The following is a 20944-nucleotide window of genomic DNA, read 5'->3' as shown; positions in this document are numbered from 1 at the left end:
GATTTTTCCAGCTGCTTTTTATTTTGGCACAAGATTACTATAGGATTCATGCTTCTCTTCTATCCCTGACCCAGACCTCCTTCTACCTCAAATTATGATGAAGATCCTTGTGCACACAGCATTAATGGGCACACAGCATTAGTGCGGACACTGTAGGAAAACCAGCAGGGTTCTGAATTACTTACCAGTTCCAGAGCCACGGGGAGCAGGTAGGGCAATGCGAATGCAGCCATTGGCCACCTCAGTGAAGATCTCTGGGTTGCGGCAAGCAGCTGGGCCCAGCACTCGCAAAATGTAGTTGATCTCCCGAGAGCCCAAACTGCCTGACACGACACCTGAAGTGGTGCTGCCTGCTCCACTGGTGGCTGCTGAGCGCACAACCTGAAACAGACAAAAACAAAAATGTGTGTTCATACTGGCAATTGAAAAAGCCAGTTCTACTGGATAAGTCAATGGGGATTTCAGGAAGCCTGAGCAATTACTGAAGCAGCAACACTTTCCATATGCTGTCTGAGCTGAGTCAAGTCGCCTCTTTAGTGTGCAAGACCTATACAGAAGAAAGCTTCTAAGACTCTACCTTCTCTATGGTGAAGTCAGCAGAAGCAAGCCATACCTTCTCCATGGTGTGATGGAGTGTGCAGGGATCCTCGATTATGTGTCGGAAAAGAAGGGTGACAAGAGGCGTGAAGCCGTTGAAGCCAGAGCTCTGCGTGAGACCCAGGATCATGCGTGTGCTCTTGAGCTCTGCAAACATCATGGCGTATTTGTGGTGGCGGGTGAGGCGCAGACAGAGGCGCAACGTGGCGTGTAGTGTGTCCGGTTCCACAGGAACACCCAACATGCTGACACAGGCACGGATCAACACGGTAACCATTTCCTCTGTCAGGCCCTGGATGAGGATCTCTGATGGTTTGGCCTCTTCTGAAGGTGCTTCCTTCTCCAGGGTGAGACTCTCAGTAGAAGCAGGGCTATCTGATGAGGGAAGATAAAATAGGTCTGAGGTTACAAGTTCCAGTCTCCTACTCTATAGGTAACCCAGTGATGAGACTACATATTCAGTACCATTTGCTTTCTCCTCCTTTGGCTTGTTTTCGACCTCCTTGCCTTCCTCCAAGGTTCTTTCCAGCTCTTGTCCATTGCCCTCTTTCATACTCTTACTGAGCCGGGGCACCCTGAGCAAAGTCAACATTACTGGACGCCGGTTCCCAGTTTCTTCATTCACCTGATTAAGGAAACAAGAGGGAGGTTAAGACTACCATACCCCATGTGCCCAACGACCTCAGAGAACACCCATGACAACATTCCCAGCGCCTATACCTGCACCATTGTAGTGAATTGCACAGTATAGCGCCGACGGCCAGCAGTGAAACGAACACTGGTCTCTCCTGCTTTCCACGCTGTGTCGATGGTGCTGTTGTTGCTTGCACTATAGCTACACCAACGGCCTGAGCGATCGTCAAACCAGCGCCAGTTGTTGCCATTGGCTTGGAGGTACTGGAGAGAAAGAAGACAGATTCTTAGCATTTGCAGACCTACACTGCAGTTCTCTCCATGTCTACTCAGAAGTGAGATCCATAAAGTTCAATGGAACTTGCTCCCAGTTCTAATAAAAGATTGCAGCCTGGTTGTATCAGGGCGTATTGCAAATGCCACAGCTTATTTGCCGTGCACACTCACAATTCCACAGTGGCCAGGATCCTTTCTCCCAGTCCCCTTCGTAATAGCTTGCATTTCCCACACCACCACCCTGAGCTCATACCTTGTTCATCTGGGCCCTCCTCTTGGAGGAGATAGCTGTCTTCTCATAGAAGTCAATCAGCAACAGCACTGGGGTGATCCACCTGTGGGAGGCAAGGTAATTACATCAGCTAAGGCATCCAACAAAATATATTGCATGGGTTCCTAAGCCAAGATACTGCAGCCATTTTTGGGACTAAAACCCTGCCAAGAAAACAGTAGCAAGACCTTCTGGACTCAAGGAGGGAGGTAAACCTAATTTCATTCCAGGTTAGTAACTGCATCCAGCATTATTAAACCATTATGTATTTCATTAGGTACAAATACAAAACTGGTAGCTTCTCCTCACAAGAAAGACCAGAAGCAAAACCCAGGTAATGTATATCAAAGTGTGGGTAAGCCTGGCTTGGGGCTTTCCAGCTCCACCCTATATCCTGTTTTGTTGCTTACTTTGGTGTCTGCACTTCCTTTTGCTCCTTGGCAGCTTGTAGGCAGGGCTGCACCACTTCTAGCAGTTTGATCAGAACGTTGAGGATGCCGCTAGATTCTACAACACGAGCACATGGCAACTTAAGCTCCTGCAGGGAAACAAAGGTAAAGAGGTTGGCAACCATGCAGCAGATAGGACTAATTGGAGCACAAACTGACCATTACATTCAAAGTTCTAAGTGTTATCATCACTTCAGAGCCAAGTGAAGGGGAGTGTGAGGCATTTTCTTTTCAAGTGCATGCTCTATTGTACAGGTCCTCAGCGTAGTTCACATCTAACAGCATACATCAACCTCTTTATCCAAAGTTTATTGAAGTGTTTTTTGATATACTGTAAGCCGGCCACACTGGCTGGGGAACCCCAGCCAGATGGGTAGGGTGGTAATAAGAATAATAAGAATAGTTGATGATGATGATTGAATGAAAAGCACAACTGTCCTGTAAAAAATTACCCCATCCCACACAACTGTATGCTGTAATGCAGCATTCCTCAACCAGGTGCCCTCCAGATGTTAGCAACAGCTCCCATCAGTACCAGCAAGAATTTGGAAGGCATCTGGCCTAGTAGAATGCAATCTGTAGATGTGTTCACCAAAGTGATTTGAATTTGAGTATTCTGTGGTTGTGTGTGTGTGTGTGTGTGTGTGTGTGTGTATAGTATCCTTGAAAAAAGGAATATTTCAGTGTCAAATATGAAATATGAATATATTAATGTTAATGTTATATAACACATACAGACACTGCTTAACATATAGATGCCTAAGTAGTTACAATGGAAAACCCTAAATGAAAAAGTATCATGAACTAGAGTGATCACGTCCACTCTCTCTATCAAATAATTACATTCCGTATGCTCTATATCCTGGACTTTGTGAGAAGTGAGAAACATCTAGTGATTAAAGCAATGAAACAGCAAGGGAGGGCTATGAGATAAATGCTATATGTAAAGAGCAATCCAAATTCTATAGGAAAACATGATAACCATCACCTCAAATGCTTGAATGTCCAGTCCTGACCCTCCAACCCCATCCCAGGTAAAAGTTGAACAAAGACATGGGGTAACTGGTGGGGGGAGGGTATGTCTCCTTTCCCTTTCCTTGGACTCACCTCAAAGAGTAAAGTTAACAGCAGGATGCGTGTGGCCAGGTTGGAGGCCTGTGGCAGGGTAGCCATCTGGCTGATCCACTCTGAGACAGTCTTGGTGTCGCTAGTGGTGAGGGGCAGAGCTGCTTTTATAAGGACATCAGCGGCTTCCCACACCTGCCAATGAAAGGGCATGTTATGAATGGAGTGGATTATCAGTAAGATAGCCTTTCTTGGACACTAGTCTTAATCCATTACAGAACATCCAGAACACAATGGCATTAAGGTATTTGCTCAGAAGGCTATGATGCTAGGCCCTACAGGCACCTGCTGGCAACAGGAAGTTAACTGTTCTAAAATTGAGACCTAAGCATATCAAACACTGACCTCTATGAATTCTACCTGGAGACATGCTCTTGTTAATTTGTTATACCTGGGGTTCCACATTATCTCCCCGCTGCCCCCCAGCTACTTAAACAGAGTTTTCCCTACTGAGATAAATGCTTATGTTTCAAGAGAGCATGTATATTCAGGTATCCCCCCCTACTACCATGTATTCAATTCACGTGTGACCATGCATATGCATGGCTCCAGAAACCTGGAAGTGGGGGGGGGGGATACCTGATGACCCTCAGCAAAGCCCTGCTGAGCCTCTAGCTCGTGAGGAGACCCTCCCTGAAGGGGACATCTTTCGGACTCCGGGGATGGTCTCTTCATGAGCCAGAGGTAGGTGCAACAGGGCTTTGCTGAGGCTCCCAGCTAACAGCTGATGTGTGGCAAAGTGGTTGCTGCTGCACCTTCCTGAGCATCAGGCAGAAAGCCCCACTGTGTCTCTGGCTCACACCAGCCAAAGTGGCAGTGGGTCTTCTTGACCAGCTCAGCTGATGCACAGGGAAGAAACTTCTTCCACACACATCAGCGGGGCTTTGTTGAGCTGACAGGCAACTCCCCATTTTATGCGATTTCAGTGACACGTGTAGAAATTCGGAATGTAACCGCTACGTAAATGAGGAGTCGCCTGTACCATTACACCTGAGTTACCCATGTGTGTACACATCTACCTCAAAGCCTCTGTGGCCAACTGAGCTTCCTGTTTTATACACAAAGAGGAAAACATCCAGTTTTCAATTGGGTTCTTGATTTTTCCTAATGTATTGTACATTAAGCAGTCCTTGGGAGTCCTTTCATCCAGCACACATCGTGCGGCCCAATTCAGGTATTATCTTCCAGGATCTCAAATCCAAGCTCTAACTGAACCCAATGCTTGCAGCCTGTCTTCCAGATTGTCCCTGGAAACCTGGTGAACTTAAGTACCTAAAGAAGCCTTTTCCTGTTCTAGAGCATCTTGGATAATCACCTAGGCTAACAGAGCACTGGGATAATGCAGTCTTGTTCATGGCAAGAATAGCATAAAATGGACTGAGTATTGTTCAGGACGCCTCCCAATGTAAAGAGATTGTGTGGTCTTGGTAGATACGCTCACCTGATTCACCACTTGCTTGAGGATCATGTCTCTGTAGTCAGCACCATTGCGCTTGATGGCAGTCATGATGAGGTCGCAGACCCGGTACACCGTGTCTGGCAGCTCATCCAACAGGTGGAAGCAGCCAGGAAGCATGGTGTCTGTAAAGCTGTGCAGCTCTTCTTGCTCCAGAGGTTCAGCATCTTGGAACTTCTCTAGACACTTTGCCTCCTCCTCCTCTTGCTTCTCCCTGGCCTTACGTTCTTCCTCCTCTTTTCGGCAGGCAGCTTCCTAGAGAGCAGAAACGGCTGGTTATAAATATTGCTATCACAGCACCACAGACTCACCTGCCTACCTCCCTCAAGGATAAGGCACGGTTCCTCTGCCATTTGCAGCTGTCCTATTATTATCAAAGAAAATTGAGTCTGTGATATTTACATTGCCACGACCACAGGTTCTCACCACATTTCTGCAACCTTTGAATTCCAGGATGCATATGCCAGCCCACTCCCGACTTCTTTCCAAAAACCTCACCAGTATTCCTTCAACCCAGCACTTTATGGAATCCCCTTATGATGCCTTTACCTCTGGTGATTCAGCTCTTTGGTCCATGGGGATGTCTTGTCCCAGTGACATAGCAATGGCCCTCATCATTTGATCTTCTTCAGACATACTCAGATCCTGTCATACAACACAGAAATAACCCTGTGAGGTTACAGAACTCAATGCAAGGGAAACTAAAGAGTTCTCCAGACAGTCTACAGGGCCTAAATTGCAGAATTCAAGTAGGAAGAGACCTACCCTTTGGGTACACTGCTTACACAATCCTCCTGGCTAAGGCCACCACAACTACATTAAATTAGCTAGCAATACACATTTTCCTTCAGAAGTATCAAGCTGGAGAGAGTGGCAGCCCAGGAATATGCCCTTCCCCTGCTACTTAGTCTTAGCTGCTAAGTGGCCTTACCCTAACAACACCACCCATAAGTGGAGGAGGATGGGTCAGCAGATACTCTGTAGCTTGTTCCATGGTGCTGGTATTCAGCAGAGCTTCCATGGCATGCTCCCGTGTAAAGCCCATATCCATCAACTGAAGAGAGAGAGACAGGTTTTTAAAAGATCAGAAATGCAGACTGAAGAGACTGTTGTGGAAGACACAGTTTGGATGGAGTATCTCTGGATGGGAGGGTGCTCTTTTGTGGAATGGTGGAATAAGAAGTTGATTTCTACCTGCTGCAGCTGCTGTTGGTTGACCTGGGGCTCCCTTCGGGCACCACCTTCCTCTTGCCCTGCCTCCTCCTCACTGCGTGCTCCTTCTTTCTCCTTCCCAAGGCGCTCACGGATGACAGGCTCTCCACGCAGGATGTGGCACAGAATGGCCAACATGGACTCTGCCATGCGTCCTCCATATACCTTCAGTGGCTTGCGGTTCCATAAGTTCTTGATGCAAGTGAAGGCTGCCTGCACCAGGAAAAAGAATTAGCAAACTTAGTCCTACTTGGGTTACATTTCTTAGAGCAGAAGGTGGCAAAATATGTGTCCGTGTGGAGGGGAGGGGAATCATTCAAAAAGAAAAGAGCAAGAGATTTCTGAGTATGGTGCATTTCGCATTAAGTAGCAAATTCTGTGCTTGCAGGGAATTGTGCAACACAAAACCCTGGGCTAGGGGTATTAACAGAATTAAATGTTTATAATTTAGCATTTATATAGCATTTTGAACTCTCTATAAAGCGTTTGATGAACAGGTTTGTTGTAAGGACTACCGAGAGCACCACATAGGTCAGCTTTATTAGACTATAACATTAGAATAAAATAAATGATTTGAGAGTCCTTGCCACAATCAAGTCACATTGCACCAGATTCTGGTATAATGGTGCCTATAGACCTATAGTATAAGCTAGATAGGAGAGGCTGCTCACCTTCTGTGTTACCACGAGGAAGCGCAGGGCACTGAACTGTAGGTAGTTCTGCCCACCTGGCAGCTTGGCAGGCAATGAATGGGGAGATTCCAGCACTGTGGTGGGATTCACCATTTTCTCCACCAGCATAAGCCAGGCATCCAGAAACTCTCCTGTGCCATCAGGTAGGTCTGGGTGTTCCAGGCCCTCAGCGACAGGAACCTTGCCACCCATGGAAAGGGCCCAGTTGAATGTTCTAAAGGAAAAAAGGAATGAACACAAATAGTGTCACAACCTCTAAGCATTTGGACTTGAATGTTTTTCCTACAGCATCCCACAATGTTATGCACCCACATTTGGGCCCCATTTATTGATCTTCCCACTGACTTGAAAGCTACTTTTCACATACTCCTTGTGCCACCTCCATCAGCCACACAATTAGTGTCATTAGCAACGTATGTTATATTAAGTAATTGAGCAAACAATGGATGACAGAGGCCTTAGTTTTTCAATCTCATTTTTTGACTATAGCACATAAAACTACAGAACCTTCAAACTCAATTTTCAGTCTCCTACACTAGAAAAAGTGGCATGCAGTAGATAAATGCTTACTCAAAGAGTGCGTTGTGGCCCCCCGAGCACAAAAATTTCTGCAGCATTAGGTGGTAGGGATACTTCCGCTCATCAAACAACATTGGCGAGGTGAAACCCACAGAACAGATGAAAAAAGTCAACCTAGAAGAAAAATAGATTTAGATAGTTAGGCTGATGATTCTGCAAGATTAAACACTCAAACATTCTTTGAATCCCAGCACCTCAGGAAGAGTATTTACAAGCATCCAAGTCTAAAATTTCCTTTCTTCCTGCAAACACTGTGGAACTTGAGATCAATTTATAGTAGACAGGACTCACCGGAAGCGGGGGGTGGGCGTGTATGGTGGGGGCTGCCAGGAAAGCCCCTTTGTGAGTAGTTTGGTCAGTGCTGATGCTGTCGAGCGAGCAGCCGGTGTGGGAGCAGTAGTGGTGCTAGCAGCATGGTGGCTCCGGCGTTGTCTTACTGGAGAACCCACACACAGCTTGACCAGCAACCCAAACAGTTCAGCCAAGGCACGGCCTAACCTAGACGAAGCTGAGATACAGAGAGAGAATGAAGAACTGATTTTCTTTACTTGCAGGAACTCTTGGTAGAGTAAACTGTGCCAAAATAAAGAAGCTTATGAGGACTTTCCACCTGGTGTTGGCATAATCTCTAATTTCCTGCTTTACTGAGAACCATAAAGTCATAAAATCATAGAACTGGAGAGCTGGATGGGATGCAGAGGTTCAACTAGTCCAACCCCCTACAATGCAGGCACCTCAGCTAGATCATAAATGAGATGAGTATCCAACCTTTGCTTAAAAACCTCAAAGGAAGAACAATCCACCACCTCTTGTAGGAGTCTGTTCCACTGTTGAACAGCTTTTACTGTCAGAAAGTTCTTCCTGATGTTTAGTAGGAATCTCATTTATTTTAACTTGGAGCCATTAGTTTAGGTCGCACCCTCCAGAGCAGGAGAAAACAAGCTTGCTCCATCTTTCATGTGACAGCCCTTTAGATACTTGAAGATAGCTATTATATCTTCTCTCAATCTCCTCTTTTCTAAGCTAAACATACATAACTCCCACAACTGTTCCTTATAAGGCTTGGTTTCCAGGCCCTTGATAATCTCTTGGTTGTCCTCCTCTGCACGTTTCAACTTGTCAATATCCTTATTAAATTTTGATGCCCAGAACTGGACACATCATTCCAGGTGTGGACTGATCAAGCCAGAATTGAGCAGGACTATTACCTCCCTTAATCATCTTGAATCCTGATTCTATCTTCTGAGGCATTAGCTACCCCTCCCAGTTTGGTGTCATCTGCAAATTGGATGAGCAGCCCCCCAATTCCTTCATCCAAGTTGTTTATAAAGATGTTGAACAACAGGCCCAAGGACTATGTGGCATGCCACTGTTTTCCAGGATGGTGAGGAGCTGTTACCAGCTACAAACCCACCTAAGAGTTACCTCATCCAGCCCACATTTCACCAGCTTTTCTGCAAGAATAGCATGGGGGACATCAAAAGCCTCACTGAAATCAAGATATTCTATGTCCAGTGCATTCCCCTGATCCACCAACCTTATAACATACTCTCTCTCTCTCTCTCTCTCTCTCTCTCTCTCTCTCTCTCAAAATGAGATTCGTCTGGCAGGACTTGTTTTTGAGAAACCCATGCTGGGTCTTAGTAACCACAGCATCCTTTTCTAAGTGCTCACAGACCACTTCTGCACACTGCTGCCTCTGTCCCCCGTCACTGCCACCCCTCTCTTCCTTCTCTGAGGAGCAGCAGGAATCGTTTTGTACATTGTAGCTTCCACCGCCACCTAAGTATGTTCTGAGGTCTGCAACAGTTGTTCTTGCTCCTCTGGCCAAGAAGTGGTGTCCACAGTGAGAGCATGAAATCAATTCTGTAGCTCCAGAGACATACTTTATTCTTTCTTTCTTAAAAAGGGTACCCAAAACCTAACACATCTTATAGCTTCAGTAAAGGAAAGGACATGTCATATTCCAGTGCCTTCTCTTTGTACTTCAGCATAAAAAGGAAAACAAGGAGCAAAATAGCATACAAATAATTTTTGACCCCTAGCTGCATATTCTGCTTAAGCTCTTGTCTCTTTTCTTAACCACCCCCAATATTCTCCTGCTCTCACCTGACAAGAGGGGCTTGATCTGTTTGATCCTGGCTGCCATGGCTGGAGTGATCTTTGACTTCCCCTTGGGATCAGAGGAACTGGGCTCATCTGTTTCCATTGGTGCCAGTGTGTCACCATCCAGGCCAATTCCTTCTAGCAGGCCTTGAGCAGAGGCTTCCATGCTCCCAGCTGCCACTGCTTCCGATTCACCATCTGCAAGAAGAATCATGTTAAATTACTAGTCTTGTATTCTTCCAGTTCTAAGTCAAGATCACTTGGAAACCTGGTTCTGCCAACCTATTTTCCACAATTCTACTTAGGAGGTACCGAGAGTCCATAAATTCAAATGTGCAGACAAAAGGTCCTTGGTAAAGCAATCACTGAAGAATGTAGCTCTATCAGTTGAGTTTAGGAGTTTGGAAAGGGACTTAATTATTTTTTTACATTGGGGCCTCCAACATGGTGCCAGCAGATGCCAGTGTGTTCACTGGTACCTCCTATGGCACCACAAAAGGTCTCAGTAAATAATCCTTAAATATTCATGATGCACGAAACATGTCTTGCTCTTCCTTATGAGCGCCTGTTTGCCCTGACTGGTTCAGCCTCTTCAACACTGAACATGCCACCTTAAGCATGTACATGTCACTGGATACCAGAGGAAAGATGCGAAGAGCTTCTGTGACCGAGCACATCAATGATGGATCTAGATGCCTTCCCTCCCAAGCTGACTGGGGAGGGGCATGCTCACGTCATTCTGTGGTCCTGTCTTTTTTATCTATATATTTCCCTCCTACTCCTTCAGATGTGGCAAACATTTTGTGTTACGTTACACCCACAGCAACTATCTTGTGACTGGCATCCACAGCATCCTCAAAATTCCAAATGTGCCCACTGGTTCAAAAAGGTCTGCATCTTACAACATGGTCATTTCAAGTGAAGTACTTTAGAGCCAAGAGAATCAGGAACTGGACTGGACAACAAAGGGCACATGGAAGGGCAGGGGTGTCAAACTTAAACGGGTTGTTAGGGTCATACTCCCCCAGGGGCCACACTAGTTTTATTATTTATTTTTACACACACACACACACACACACCCATACACAATTTACTAACCAGGTGGCACCAGGGGGCTAATAATAATAATAATAATAATAATAATAATAATAATAATAATAATTATTATTTGTACCCCGCCCATCTGGCTGGGTTTCCCCAGCCACTCTGGGCGGCTTCCATTTTTTTAAAAAGATATTTATTAAAGTTTTCAAATTTAATACATTAAAAAAGAATCAAAAAGGAAAAAACAAAAAGTTTAAAAACACATAAGGTTCACAATACTTATTTTTCAGTAACATATTTCCCTGACCTCCCCACACCTCCCCTTCTTGTATTCCAATTCCAATTGTTAGTTCAGCAAATCCTTATCCCTAATTTGTGACCTATTTCTATTTAGTTCATTTTAAAAACCAATTTTGCCTTATCCAGACTTAAACATCAATACTTATACATCAATACTCATTCTTAAAACATTTTTCTAAAGTCGACCCAAATTCTCTTCCACGAATTCCCCAATTTTCATACAAATAGCAAAACAAAATAAAAACAAAACAAATCAGATTGTAATTATGTACCCTTTGGATTCCCAAACTCCACCCCCCCTTTCCCGGTTTCAGTCCCCAACAAATGTCCATCAGTCTTAGTCTACTATCAGCCTGGAGATCTCACGTCCAAGGCTCTTAATTCTCTCTCAATTCCTCTCTGCCGGTTTTTTTGATAGTCCTTAATATTAAACACCAGATCTCGGAGAAGCTCTGGCCCAGCGGGATCCATATTTCTTCCAGCCAGACCTCCATACTCAAAAGTGGAGCCCGAATCTTGTTTCTTACTCCTTTCAAGTCCAAATGTCCCCAAAGCTCCAACTTCCACCTTAAGCAAATTTGTAATCCTTGGGTCTTCAGATCTCCACATAAGGAGATCTCTCCATTTTTCAATCTCCAATTCAGACCAGGTTTTCCACATCAAGTTTTTATTTTCCTTTGTTGCCATCATGTCAGGCCTCTGGCTCTCCTTTGTCATCTGCAAAATTACAGCTCCTCCTTCCTTCTCTTCAGGAACAACATATGTCTCCTTCTCCAAACTCTCCAAGCTCTCAAGTTTCTCTTTTTGTTCAGTTGCATGGACTTCCTGATTCAAATCCTTATCAAATTCAGTGATGTTGTTTACTGTTAAGTCCAGAGTTGTAACATTTGTAGCCAAAACATCAATTTGGCCTTGTAACTTTCCCAAGAGAACAAAAACTCTGTCCAATTCAGCCTGAATTTTCCCTCCTCCAGCCATTCTTGTAATGTCCCAAAACCCCCTCTAGAGGGATTTTGGTTACTTAATATACCTTCCAGTTCAAATCCAAAAGTCGTTAGTTTGTATCAGTTCTTCCTTATTTTCAACAAATTGTAACCAAGTTGTAACAAATATAACCAGCAGAAGCAACAGAAACAAAGTTCTCTTTTTCCATCTTGACAGCTAATTTGACAGCTGTCAAACTCTTCAATACCTCCTCAACAGGCTCTCTCACGGAGCACACCCGGGTCCGGGGGGGGGGGGTGGCTCTTCAGCTCCCAAAATTAACTCTTTATCCTCCAGTAAGATTTCTTGTACTGCCAAATCGTGAAATTAAAGTCTTTTACCAAAATAGGAAAAGAAGGGGTTCTCTCGACCTTAGTTAGCAGGTCCTTGCTTTAAATTGTTTACAGGGAGGGGAGGCGGACTTCCTGTTTGCGCCTTCCCCGATCGTGCCTAATTCATAAAAATTTTCTTTACAATTCCAATTTCCGTACTACTCATGGGTTGTTACTTTAAAGTCCAATTGCTCACAAGAAGAAGTCAGCGAGTCGGCCAATTGGTGTCAAAGAAGGATAGAACGTTTTTTATGTATGCTACAGCAGCAGCAAGAATACTCATCGCAAAGTATTGGAAGACGCAAGATTTACCCACTCTGGAAGAATGGCAGATGAAACTGATTGACTGTATGGGATTGGCAGAAATGACTGGCAGAATCCGTGACCAGGGAGAAGAGTCGGCAGAAGAAGATTGGAAAAAATTTAAGGACTACTTACAGAAATATTGTAAAATTAAGGAATGTTGAATGATGCTGGATTGAAATTGAGTGGTTTCTAGCTGTAATGGTATAAAGGAACATGAAAAAATGGTTGGATAGAAAATAAGGTGTTTTTATAAGCTGTAATGCTTTGAGTTAAGGATTTGCTGAACAAATAATTTGAAATAGAATACAAGAAGGGGAGGTATGAGGAGGTCAGAGAAATATGTTATTGAAAACTACGTATTATGAAGTTTATGTCTTTTTAATTTTTTTTCTTTGTTTTTTGTTTGCATAAAAAATTTGAAAACTTTAATAAATATCTTAAAAAAAAAAAAAGAAGAAGTCAGCGCTCTCCGACCACGGCAGTGCGGCTTCACTCCACAGGAGAAGCAGTTGACTCTCAGCACCGCGCCGCTCACCCCGTCCCCCGTTCTGAAGCCTTTAAAAAGGCTCCTTCGCAGGCCGGGGGGGCGCAAATGGTGCCCGCCGAGTCACCAGGTTCACAGGCTTCACCGCCTGTGATTTTTGAGGGTCCCCGTGTCGCCGCAGCGGCAAGACCCGATCCTGCGGAGCCAATTCCCTCCGGAGCTCAGAGGGAATCCGCCATTAGTCGATGGCGCTAACCCGGAAGTCCTGGGCCGCTTCCAACAAAGATTAAAAATACATTAAAATATCACACATTAAAACTTTTAGTTTCCCACCAAAAACCTTCAGGGCAATCTGAATTGATACACCAAAGTTTTGACTGCAGCTCAGACAGTGAAGTTTGAAATCACAGAAATATTAGTAGTGTGCTGATGCTACAGCATGCAATACCCTTCGTTAGGTCAATTTTGCTCACCCTGCTAAAGACATCTGTTTTGTAGCCCTGAATAATGTATAAAATGTAATCAGCGTTTTATGACCACACAGAGTATGCCTTAGAGGGTGTTTATATTTTGACATGTAGTATATATAGCGACTGAACTACAAAACGTATCTTCTACAACCATGCTCATGTTGCACTGCATAGGTACCACGAAATTAAAGTTCCTCTAGCGATGCCACAATATTCAATATGTCCAGGATAAGGATCCTGCTTCCCACTCGTACCTGCTTTTTTGGCTCCCTGGGTGGAATTGGGGGCTGCTTTCTCTTCCTTCGGCACCAGCTTCTGCATATCAGCTTGGCCAAATTCGCAACCTGAAGGCAAACTGCAAGCATGGAAAGGTAAGTCACAGCTACAGGTGGCACTCATCTGGCAGGGCACGTTAGCCTACAGCACCATAGAAAAACATTTAGCAATATGGAGCAAGGGGGTGCACTACCCTTCAAGCATGGGGCACAGAAATGAAGGCTCATAGACATCACTCTAGTCAGTGCTGAGCTGTTTATGCTCCTTGGGCTAGATGAAGCCCTCTCCACATTTCCATCTGGACTCTTTTGCCTTTTCCTCCCATGCTTTTGATCATTTTAGCCACATCAGCTTTTAGAATGATTGAACAAATCTGGCTAAATAAGAACTGAAATTGCTGAGTGTGCTCCAAAGCTGCTAAATGGAATCTGGGTCAAAGTTCACTTAATCTATAGATGAGTTTTCCCCAAAAAACTGACTCTAGGTATGATGGACAAGAGAAAGCTCCTTGTAGCCTTTGCTTGCCAAGGGAGCATGTACTAATGGCTTCTACTTTACCATATTATTTTACAAGGAAGACGTGCATTTGAACAAGTCTAAGACATTTAGCTCTCTTCAGCCCTCAGAATTCTTGTCTGCCAAATGACTTCTTGGAAGACATTAACCTGGCTGCTACTGATTTCAAATTCTGGGAGTAAATGATAAAACTGTCCACCACTGCCAAGCCCAAGCCTCTCAACCACCAAATGCTCCATACCTGTTTGGTGTACATAGTGACAGCAGAACCGTGCTTTCCCATACCAGGGAACAGTAGAGTTGGCTCAACTTGCTCAGCACACTCAGGCCCAACTGGGAACCCCACTGGTTTACCGAGATGGCTCTGATCTCACTCTGTAATAGAAGAGATTGCATGCTGTTAAGTGCCCGGACTACATTCTGCTGACAGAAAGCAGTAGCCAGACCAGGTGGGTCATTAACAAGGTGTGGGGGTTGCTCTTACCTGTCCTACCCGGCAGGTATGTACGAACATCATGATGTAAGCATGGGCAGCTGTCAGGGCATGAAGTAAGGGTGTGGCCTGGGCTGAGAGGGTGGCATCAGCCACATTGCCAGCACATGCCAACTCCCGCAGCAGGACCGAGCCACCAGGTGCCTCAATGGGCCGGTGTAGAGGCTCCAGGGAAGATAGGATGGAGTCCAGCTGGAGCAGGCCTTCCTGCAGGACCTTCGGTTCATGAGATAGCGTCTAAGGTAGAAAAGATAAATAGTGACATCCATTAAACAAGGCTCAGTAAGTGCAGATCTCTGCCTCAAAACCACCCACTATACCAATCTCTGGTTCAGGATGTTCATTTTACAGTAGTGGCCTGTGGATTACTGAATACCCAGCAGCACTCAGAAGGTATCCATCACTTTCTCTCAGGGAAATATTGGAAGCTTTTCCAGCTGTTAAGGCCACATTGTTAACATTTAGTGACTTAAGGCTAAATATAGATAATGTTTCCCCACTAATCAAGCTAGTACCACCAGCTTACTCACTAGCCCACACAAGAAGGCTAAGCAACAAGTGCGCAGACTCGCACTCCAAACCCACCCACTAAGCTACCATGACAGAATTAGAAGAGCAGTGGCTGATCATATTACAGTTCAGATGTGGTTTCCCCAAGTCAAGAGATCACAGCATATTGATCACTGCCTGCTCAAACTAATAGAGATGTTGAGCTCCTGCAAAGAACACGGTAATCTAAATTATGTGGTTTAATCCCTGATGGGACAGATGTTTAAACTCATGCCACAACAGCATCCTTGATACATGACCTTTTTGGTCCCTTGATCTGTTTAGGTACTGCTTAGATTGGCAGAAGTGGACCTGGTAAGAAAAGTGGTGCTATGTAGATAATAATAACAACAATGACAACAACGACGATAACTTATTTCTTGTTCCTAGCCCATCTGACTGGGTTGCCCCAACCACTCTGGGCGGCTTCCAGCAAAATATAAAGGAGCACAACAAAACACCAAACATTAAAAGCTTCCCCAAACAGGACTGCCTTCAGGTGTCTACAAAAAGTTATAGCAAGTCAGGTACACTGAATGGGAAAAACAAAACCCCTAAAGTTCACTGCTCCAAGTAAACTCTGGATTTCCAAGTTTAATTATTACGACTCCTCAACTGTCAAAGTTAAACTGGCCTTCCTGAAAAGAAATGAACGTGATGATTGGGCTAATCATGGATCTAGAAACAGGTTGCAAGGTAAGAAAGCCTGTAATATTGGCACACTGAATGAAGCAAAGATGGTGAGAGATTGTGGGCATGTGGAATGATATGGGTATACAAATTTATTCTCAGAACAAAACAGCAAGTGCTGAGAATGACCCGACACAACTGCACCAGTAAGCGCTATTATAAATGCGTATCTTCTGCATAAAAAGACCTTCCAACATCCAGTAGCCGAGCATGACATTATACCCAGAGCTTCAAGGAAGTGTCGCTACCATGGATTGCTGAACACCAGAAGGCTGTATAAGGTGCTGCCACAGCTTATTCACCAGTCAGCATTTAAAGTACTGATTGATTTAGCTTTGTCTTTTTTCTATGAATGCACAAAGCCCCTTTCTCCAGCACACATCCAATAATACACCTTGGTTTCATGCAGTTGACACATGCTCTAAACTAACCCAAACTGGATGGCATCTGGTTGGCCACTGTGAGAACAGAGTGCTGGACTCTGGGCCACAAGGATTCCTCTTATGTTCTAATATGGCCTGAGATCCAGGAATCAAGTACCATGTCACTTGCCAGGTCTTTTGGAGACAAGCAACACTTATGAATGTATCAACAGTCACTGCAAGCAAATGTTGAATGTTAAAGTGAAGAACTGGGTTTCAATGAAGTGGAGGCCACAGCCTATTTGAGACGGCAAAGACTTGTAAGCCATAGATCATAGCAAACAAATAGGATGGTAAGGGTGTTGTTTGCTTTCCCTGCAACCCTCACCAAGCATTGTCTGAGGGGAGGGAATAGGCAGAGTCTTGCCAGCAGTGTGTCTATTACTACTAAACTTTTATATGTGGTGGCCCTGCATCATGGCTCAGAGTTTATACAGGGAAGCCTTGACAGACAGACTATGTCACCTGGACAGACACTATAAAAGAATGAACTTGAATTAGCAGCTGTACATTTGCTAATCAGCATCAGCCGAGAACACTCACTCAATGCTTTTTGTTATTTTACGCTTCTATATGCAAAGCTGGAAAATGAAAAATTGTTGGTTATTTTGCTGAAAGTAAGAAGTCTATCTATGGAGCCAATTTGACAGTGCTTATCTAGGAGAAACTGGCTTTGGTTTGTATTGCTTTGAGGATTAAGAAGATTTTTGGCACTGCTACTAAAACTACAGTAACTGGTTTGTTAATTTTTTACTTCCTTGATCATTGCATCTATATTGTGTGGTGATGCAACATTAGCGGATTTGCCTGAGGAGCAATTTCAGCAAAAGGGCTCTAAAATTGCTTTTGATCAAGTAGTGGTTCTGGTCACCTAAAGTTTATTATTCCTTGATCAGCTTAACCAGAGCAGGAGCAGCATAAAAGACCAGTCTCAATTTCTAAGGGAAAAATGCTATGCCTCAAGTCTGTTTCCAAACATTCATTTCTGATCTAGGGCCACTAGGGCCATTCTTGATGTGTGCAGTGTCTGAAGGAAATGAACTCTAAACCAACAGACAATGAGGCTGCAGCTTAGTGAGCTCTGGCACAAATTAAGCCCCGGCAGAGACTTCATGCAATTGAGATCCACATGATGACCAGTTTATGAATACTACTGCACACGCCAAAATGTGGAGCTGCCACCACATGGAACCACTGTCACTGTCTGACATCTTTTAATTGCTTCAACTAATTCCTGGCTTCTTCCAGAGAACAGCCTGCTCTTTTAAACCAAAGTAAAATGTTTCATCAGAAAAACCAGTTAAGGCTGAGTGGCCTCTGTCCTAAAAAGAAACTAAGCATTCTGTAACAACATAGCCCAAGTTCCACAACCCCAAAAGCTGAACTTTGCAATTGGTATAAATTCTGGAACCCAAGCAAATCAGCAGGGTTTGTTTTGCATAATCATGCAGTTTAAACTGTTGAAGCATAAATTATTCTGCTTCTGAAAATCATATGGAATAGCCAAGAGCTAAAACAGAATGTTAAAGCTCTGTTCCCCAGAAACGTTATCCTAGCCCTTCTGATTTGAGGTTTTACCCTCAAAACGTTTCTTTAAACCATAAAATTGTTGCTGCTCTCCCAACTCCACCCCAGTCAGTGAAATCAAATAAAAAGCTGAGATTCTTAGGAAACAGAATTCTTCAGCTGGTACCGTATTCTACAGGTTTCCCATGCTCCTACAAAAGAGCAGCAAGTGGAAATCATGCTATAGAGTGATAGTCCCAACATGAACTGTGAAAGTATGCCTGTTCTATAGATATGATTTATTCCTTCTTACTTTTTTACTTTGGATTTCTTAAATATAGTTCTACAACTCCATCCAGGTGACAGAGTCCTGAGACACTGGCCCTTCTCTGGCAATACACTAAAATTATGCACATGACCACAATGAATGCTGGGAGAGGTGCAGAGGTCCTCTGCCAAGCTACATTTCTCAAAACGCTATCTCCAATTAAAGGGCTTCTTAGCCCTTCAAAAATAAGACCTGTTAGCTGTAATGAGACAGTCAACAGGAACGTCTAGCAGATGCATTTTGGGGTGGGAGTAGGAGTTAAAGAGTAGGATTTCCAGAAGCTTGTGTGTACTTCCAACTTGATGGCAGTGATAATTACCTTCTGGAAAGGGAAATGTTGTATTCTCCTCCTTACCAATATGGATTTGCAGACTCCAGCCACAGCTTGGCAGGCTGCTGAGGTGGGGAAGTCTATAGGCAGGTTGGGCAGGCCCAAGATGGTGACTAGGGGCAGCAGGCCCTTCTGATTCACAAACTCCTGACAATGGTCATCTGTTGTATTGTTGCTGAGGATGGACTCCACAAATTTCATCTGGGAGACAGAAAAGGAGGGTAGGGAAGAAAATAGTCAACACTTCATACAAAAACAAAAGGTTGGGTAGCCTACACCCAGACCAAGCCCAAATGGAGAGTGAAGCATGGAGAGCTCTCAACTCCATAGTTTCTTAGATTCTATGACACACTCTCTAAATCCAAATTCATCCATCTTTCAAGAGGCAACTACAGTAAAGCCAAAGAAGGAGTGTTTTCTTGGTCCAATATCCTCACAACCCTGTGATAGATGGGTTCCAAGGCTAGCTGCTCCAAAAAAAGCAATCAGTAAAGCAAAGTTTACTTTGACATTCCAGGTTTAATTAAAAGGACACCACACTCACTCTGCAGATAATCAGCAAACCTGCAGTATCTTTTTTTTATTTAACTGATATGTTAAGAAAGTGAATATTACATACTCAAACTCCTACCTCTTAAAATAATTCTATATATGGGGAAAATGATAAAATATTGCTATTTTGAACATGTATTTGTGTCTTTAAATAAGACCAACACCAAGCAAGTTCAGGAAGCATTACTGAGTGACAAAACTGTGGCTACAAGAGCCATACAAATTCATTCTAACAACATGACATGTGAGGCTGGAGACAAAAAAGGTGTCAGGCAAAAGAGCTGGGGATGCCTGAATATCTCCCTAGAGCAGGGGTCAGCAACTTAAGGCCCATGGGTTGGAAGTGGCCCCCGGAGGTTGTTTGACCGGCCCATGAGTTGCCACCAAACTTAGCTACCCGCTCACTTGCTGCGCTAAACTGGCGCAGCGCGGGGACTCGCTTCCGTGGCGCTGAATACTGCGTCTGCACATGCGGAGATGCTGAAAATCATGGGGGCGCATGCTCACACGGGCACGCGATCTGGCCCACAGAGGGATCTCCACAGGACCAATCTGGCCCAGACAAGTTAAACCTTGCTGGCCCCTGCCCTAGACACACTGAAGCCAATCCTGCCAAGGTATCCCTCAAGGACCACCCACTAATAGAGAACTTACCACATTAAGGATGTAGTCCATGAGTGGGATTGGTATCCGTTCTTCTGTCCCGACCACCCTAGAGGGGGGGAAAAGCCCATTACTGCAACCATATTGTTCAATAGAGGCCTCCAGACACTCGATTTTGGGTTGTAGATATGTGAGCTAGCTGCTCAGCTTGCGACCACCTTACAGTATTCTCCCCCAGCTCCCAATCAAATTTATCAGAGAGCAAGCGCACGAAAGACACTATCAAAATCTTTGCTCACCTTTCTTAGTCCTAGACACGCAATATCCAGCTCCCACATCCCAGGTTTTATGCAAAGCTGTCTCCTATTAACGTTTCCCAAAAAGATAAACTGGGAGAATAGAAGTACCACCGTTCTCTTCCAACAACAACAAAAATTCCAGAGGGTAGCCCTGCGCCAGGACTGCGGCAAAACCGCGCCTGAAGCAGTCCAGAATGCATCATGGTGACAAAAGATACCAGCATTGAGGAGACACCAGAAAAAGGCAAAAGGAGGGGGATAACTGTGCTGCCCATCTTGGCTGCTGGCCTCAAATTGGATTAAAGATGGGAATGTGGCAGGGGCCATGAATGGTCGACTGCCAGGCGCCATGGAGTTCTGCAGCAAAATGGAGCTGGGGAGGAGGAGAAGGAGGGGAGGGAACAATTGGGCAGTGACGTAAAGAGCATGCTCGGTGCAAGGTTTGGTCGGAGAAAGAAGAGAAGAAAGAGAAGTCTGACACAGGCAAGGAGGGGCCAGGCAAAATGCTTGGGGTGGATGGGCGGGGGAAAGAAAAGTGGAGGATACTGGGACCTCTCCAGTCTGCACCAGGCACCTGCCACATGGCAGCAAGCAAGCCAAAAGGAAATCCGGCCCTGCAAGTTTGGCCAGAAGAAACATGGCTGCCTCCCTGAAACTAGAAGGAAGTTTAACTGTTTCTAAACCGCCACACACACAGGTCTGTTCTCAACTAAGGCAATACAAAGAAACAAATGCTTAATTCAAAACAGTCTACTCTAAACAAGGATCCTCAAGCCAGCAAACAACTGGATCCAGAGCTCCTTAAGCCAGAAAACTGCCTATAAACCAGAACTGCCAGGGCAAACTTTTTCCCAGTGCCTGAACATTCTTCCTCCACCCACCCACACTGCAAAGCATCTTGCCATCTTGGGGCCAGCAGGCTCTCAATGCAGGACAGCAACTACTCCTCTCTCATTTCCCCCGCGGCATTACCCAGCATATGGCACACATACAAAGTACCACATAGCCAGGAGTTTATGGGGTTAAGAAACCCCATAGACAGGAAACTTCAGAGTTCAGAAGT

General features: G+C 44.7%; 1 protein-coding gene across 13 annotated transcripts in view; it reads right to left on the bottom strand.

The window, feature by feature from the left end:
- HUWE1 (HECT, UBA and WWE domain containing E3 ubiquitin protein ligase 1) overlaps positions 1 to 20944 on the bottom strand; it is a 101639-nt gene that overhangs the window by 33993 nt on the left and 46702 nt on the right. For 8 of the 13 annotated variants that reach the window (XM_053371395.1, XM_053371401.1, XM_053371403.1 and 5 more), the window contains 20 exons: positions 19634 to 19691; positions 18416 to 18628; positions 14593 to 14838; positions 14350 to 14483; positions 13571 to 13671; positions 9400 to 9594; positions 7582 to 7798; positions 7282 to 7404; positions 6691 to 6925; positions 6002 to 6232; positions 5739 to 5861; positions 5357 to 5452; positions 4793 to 5062; positions 3334 to 3486; positions 2188 to 2315; positions 1760 to 1841; positions 1318 to 1494; positions 1063 to 1222; positions 614 to 972; positions 188 to 381 (listed from right to left, as the gene is read on the bottom strand). In XM_053371395.1, coding sequence (XP_053227370.1) covers positions 188 to 381; positions 614 to 972; positions 1063 to 1222; positions 1318 to 1494; positions 1760 to 1841; positions 2188 to 2315; positions 3334 to 3486; positions 4793 to 5062; positions 5357 to 5452; positions 5739 to 5861; positions 6002 to 6232; positions 6691 to 6925; positions 7282 to 7404; positions 7582 to 7798; positions 9400 to 9594; positions 13571 to 13671; positions 14350 to 14483; positions 14593 to 14838; positions 18416 to 18628; positions 19634 to 19691 — 3495 coding nt within the window. Of the gene's footprint in view, positions 1 to 185; positions 382 to 613; positions 973 to 1062; positions 1223 to 1317; positions 1495 to 1759; positions 1842 to 2187; positions 2316 to 3333; positions 3487 to 4792; positions 5063 to 5356; positions 5453 to 5738; positions 5862 to 6001; positions 6233 to 6690; positions 6926 to 7281; positions 7405 to 7581; positions 7799 to 9399; positions 9595 to 13570; positions 13672 to 14349; positions 14484 to 14592; positions 14839 to 18415; positions 18629 to 19633; positions 19692 to 20944 lie in introns of all 13 variants that reach the window. The other 5 variants (XM_053371400.1, XM_053371406.1, XM_053371397.1 and 2 more) reach the window with 4 other exon arrangements.

This window comes from Podarcis raffonei, chromosome 17 (assembly GCF_027172205.1).
Source record: "Podarcis raffonei isolate rPodRaf1 chromosome 17, rPodRaf1.pri, whole genome shotgun sequence".
NCBI lineage: Eukaryota > Metazoa > Chordata > Lepidosauria > Squamata > Lacertidae > Podarcis > Podarcis raffonei.
This window is presented reverse-complemented; position numbering and strand designations above follow the sequence as displayed.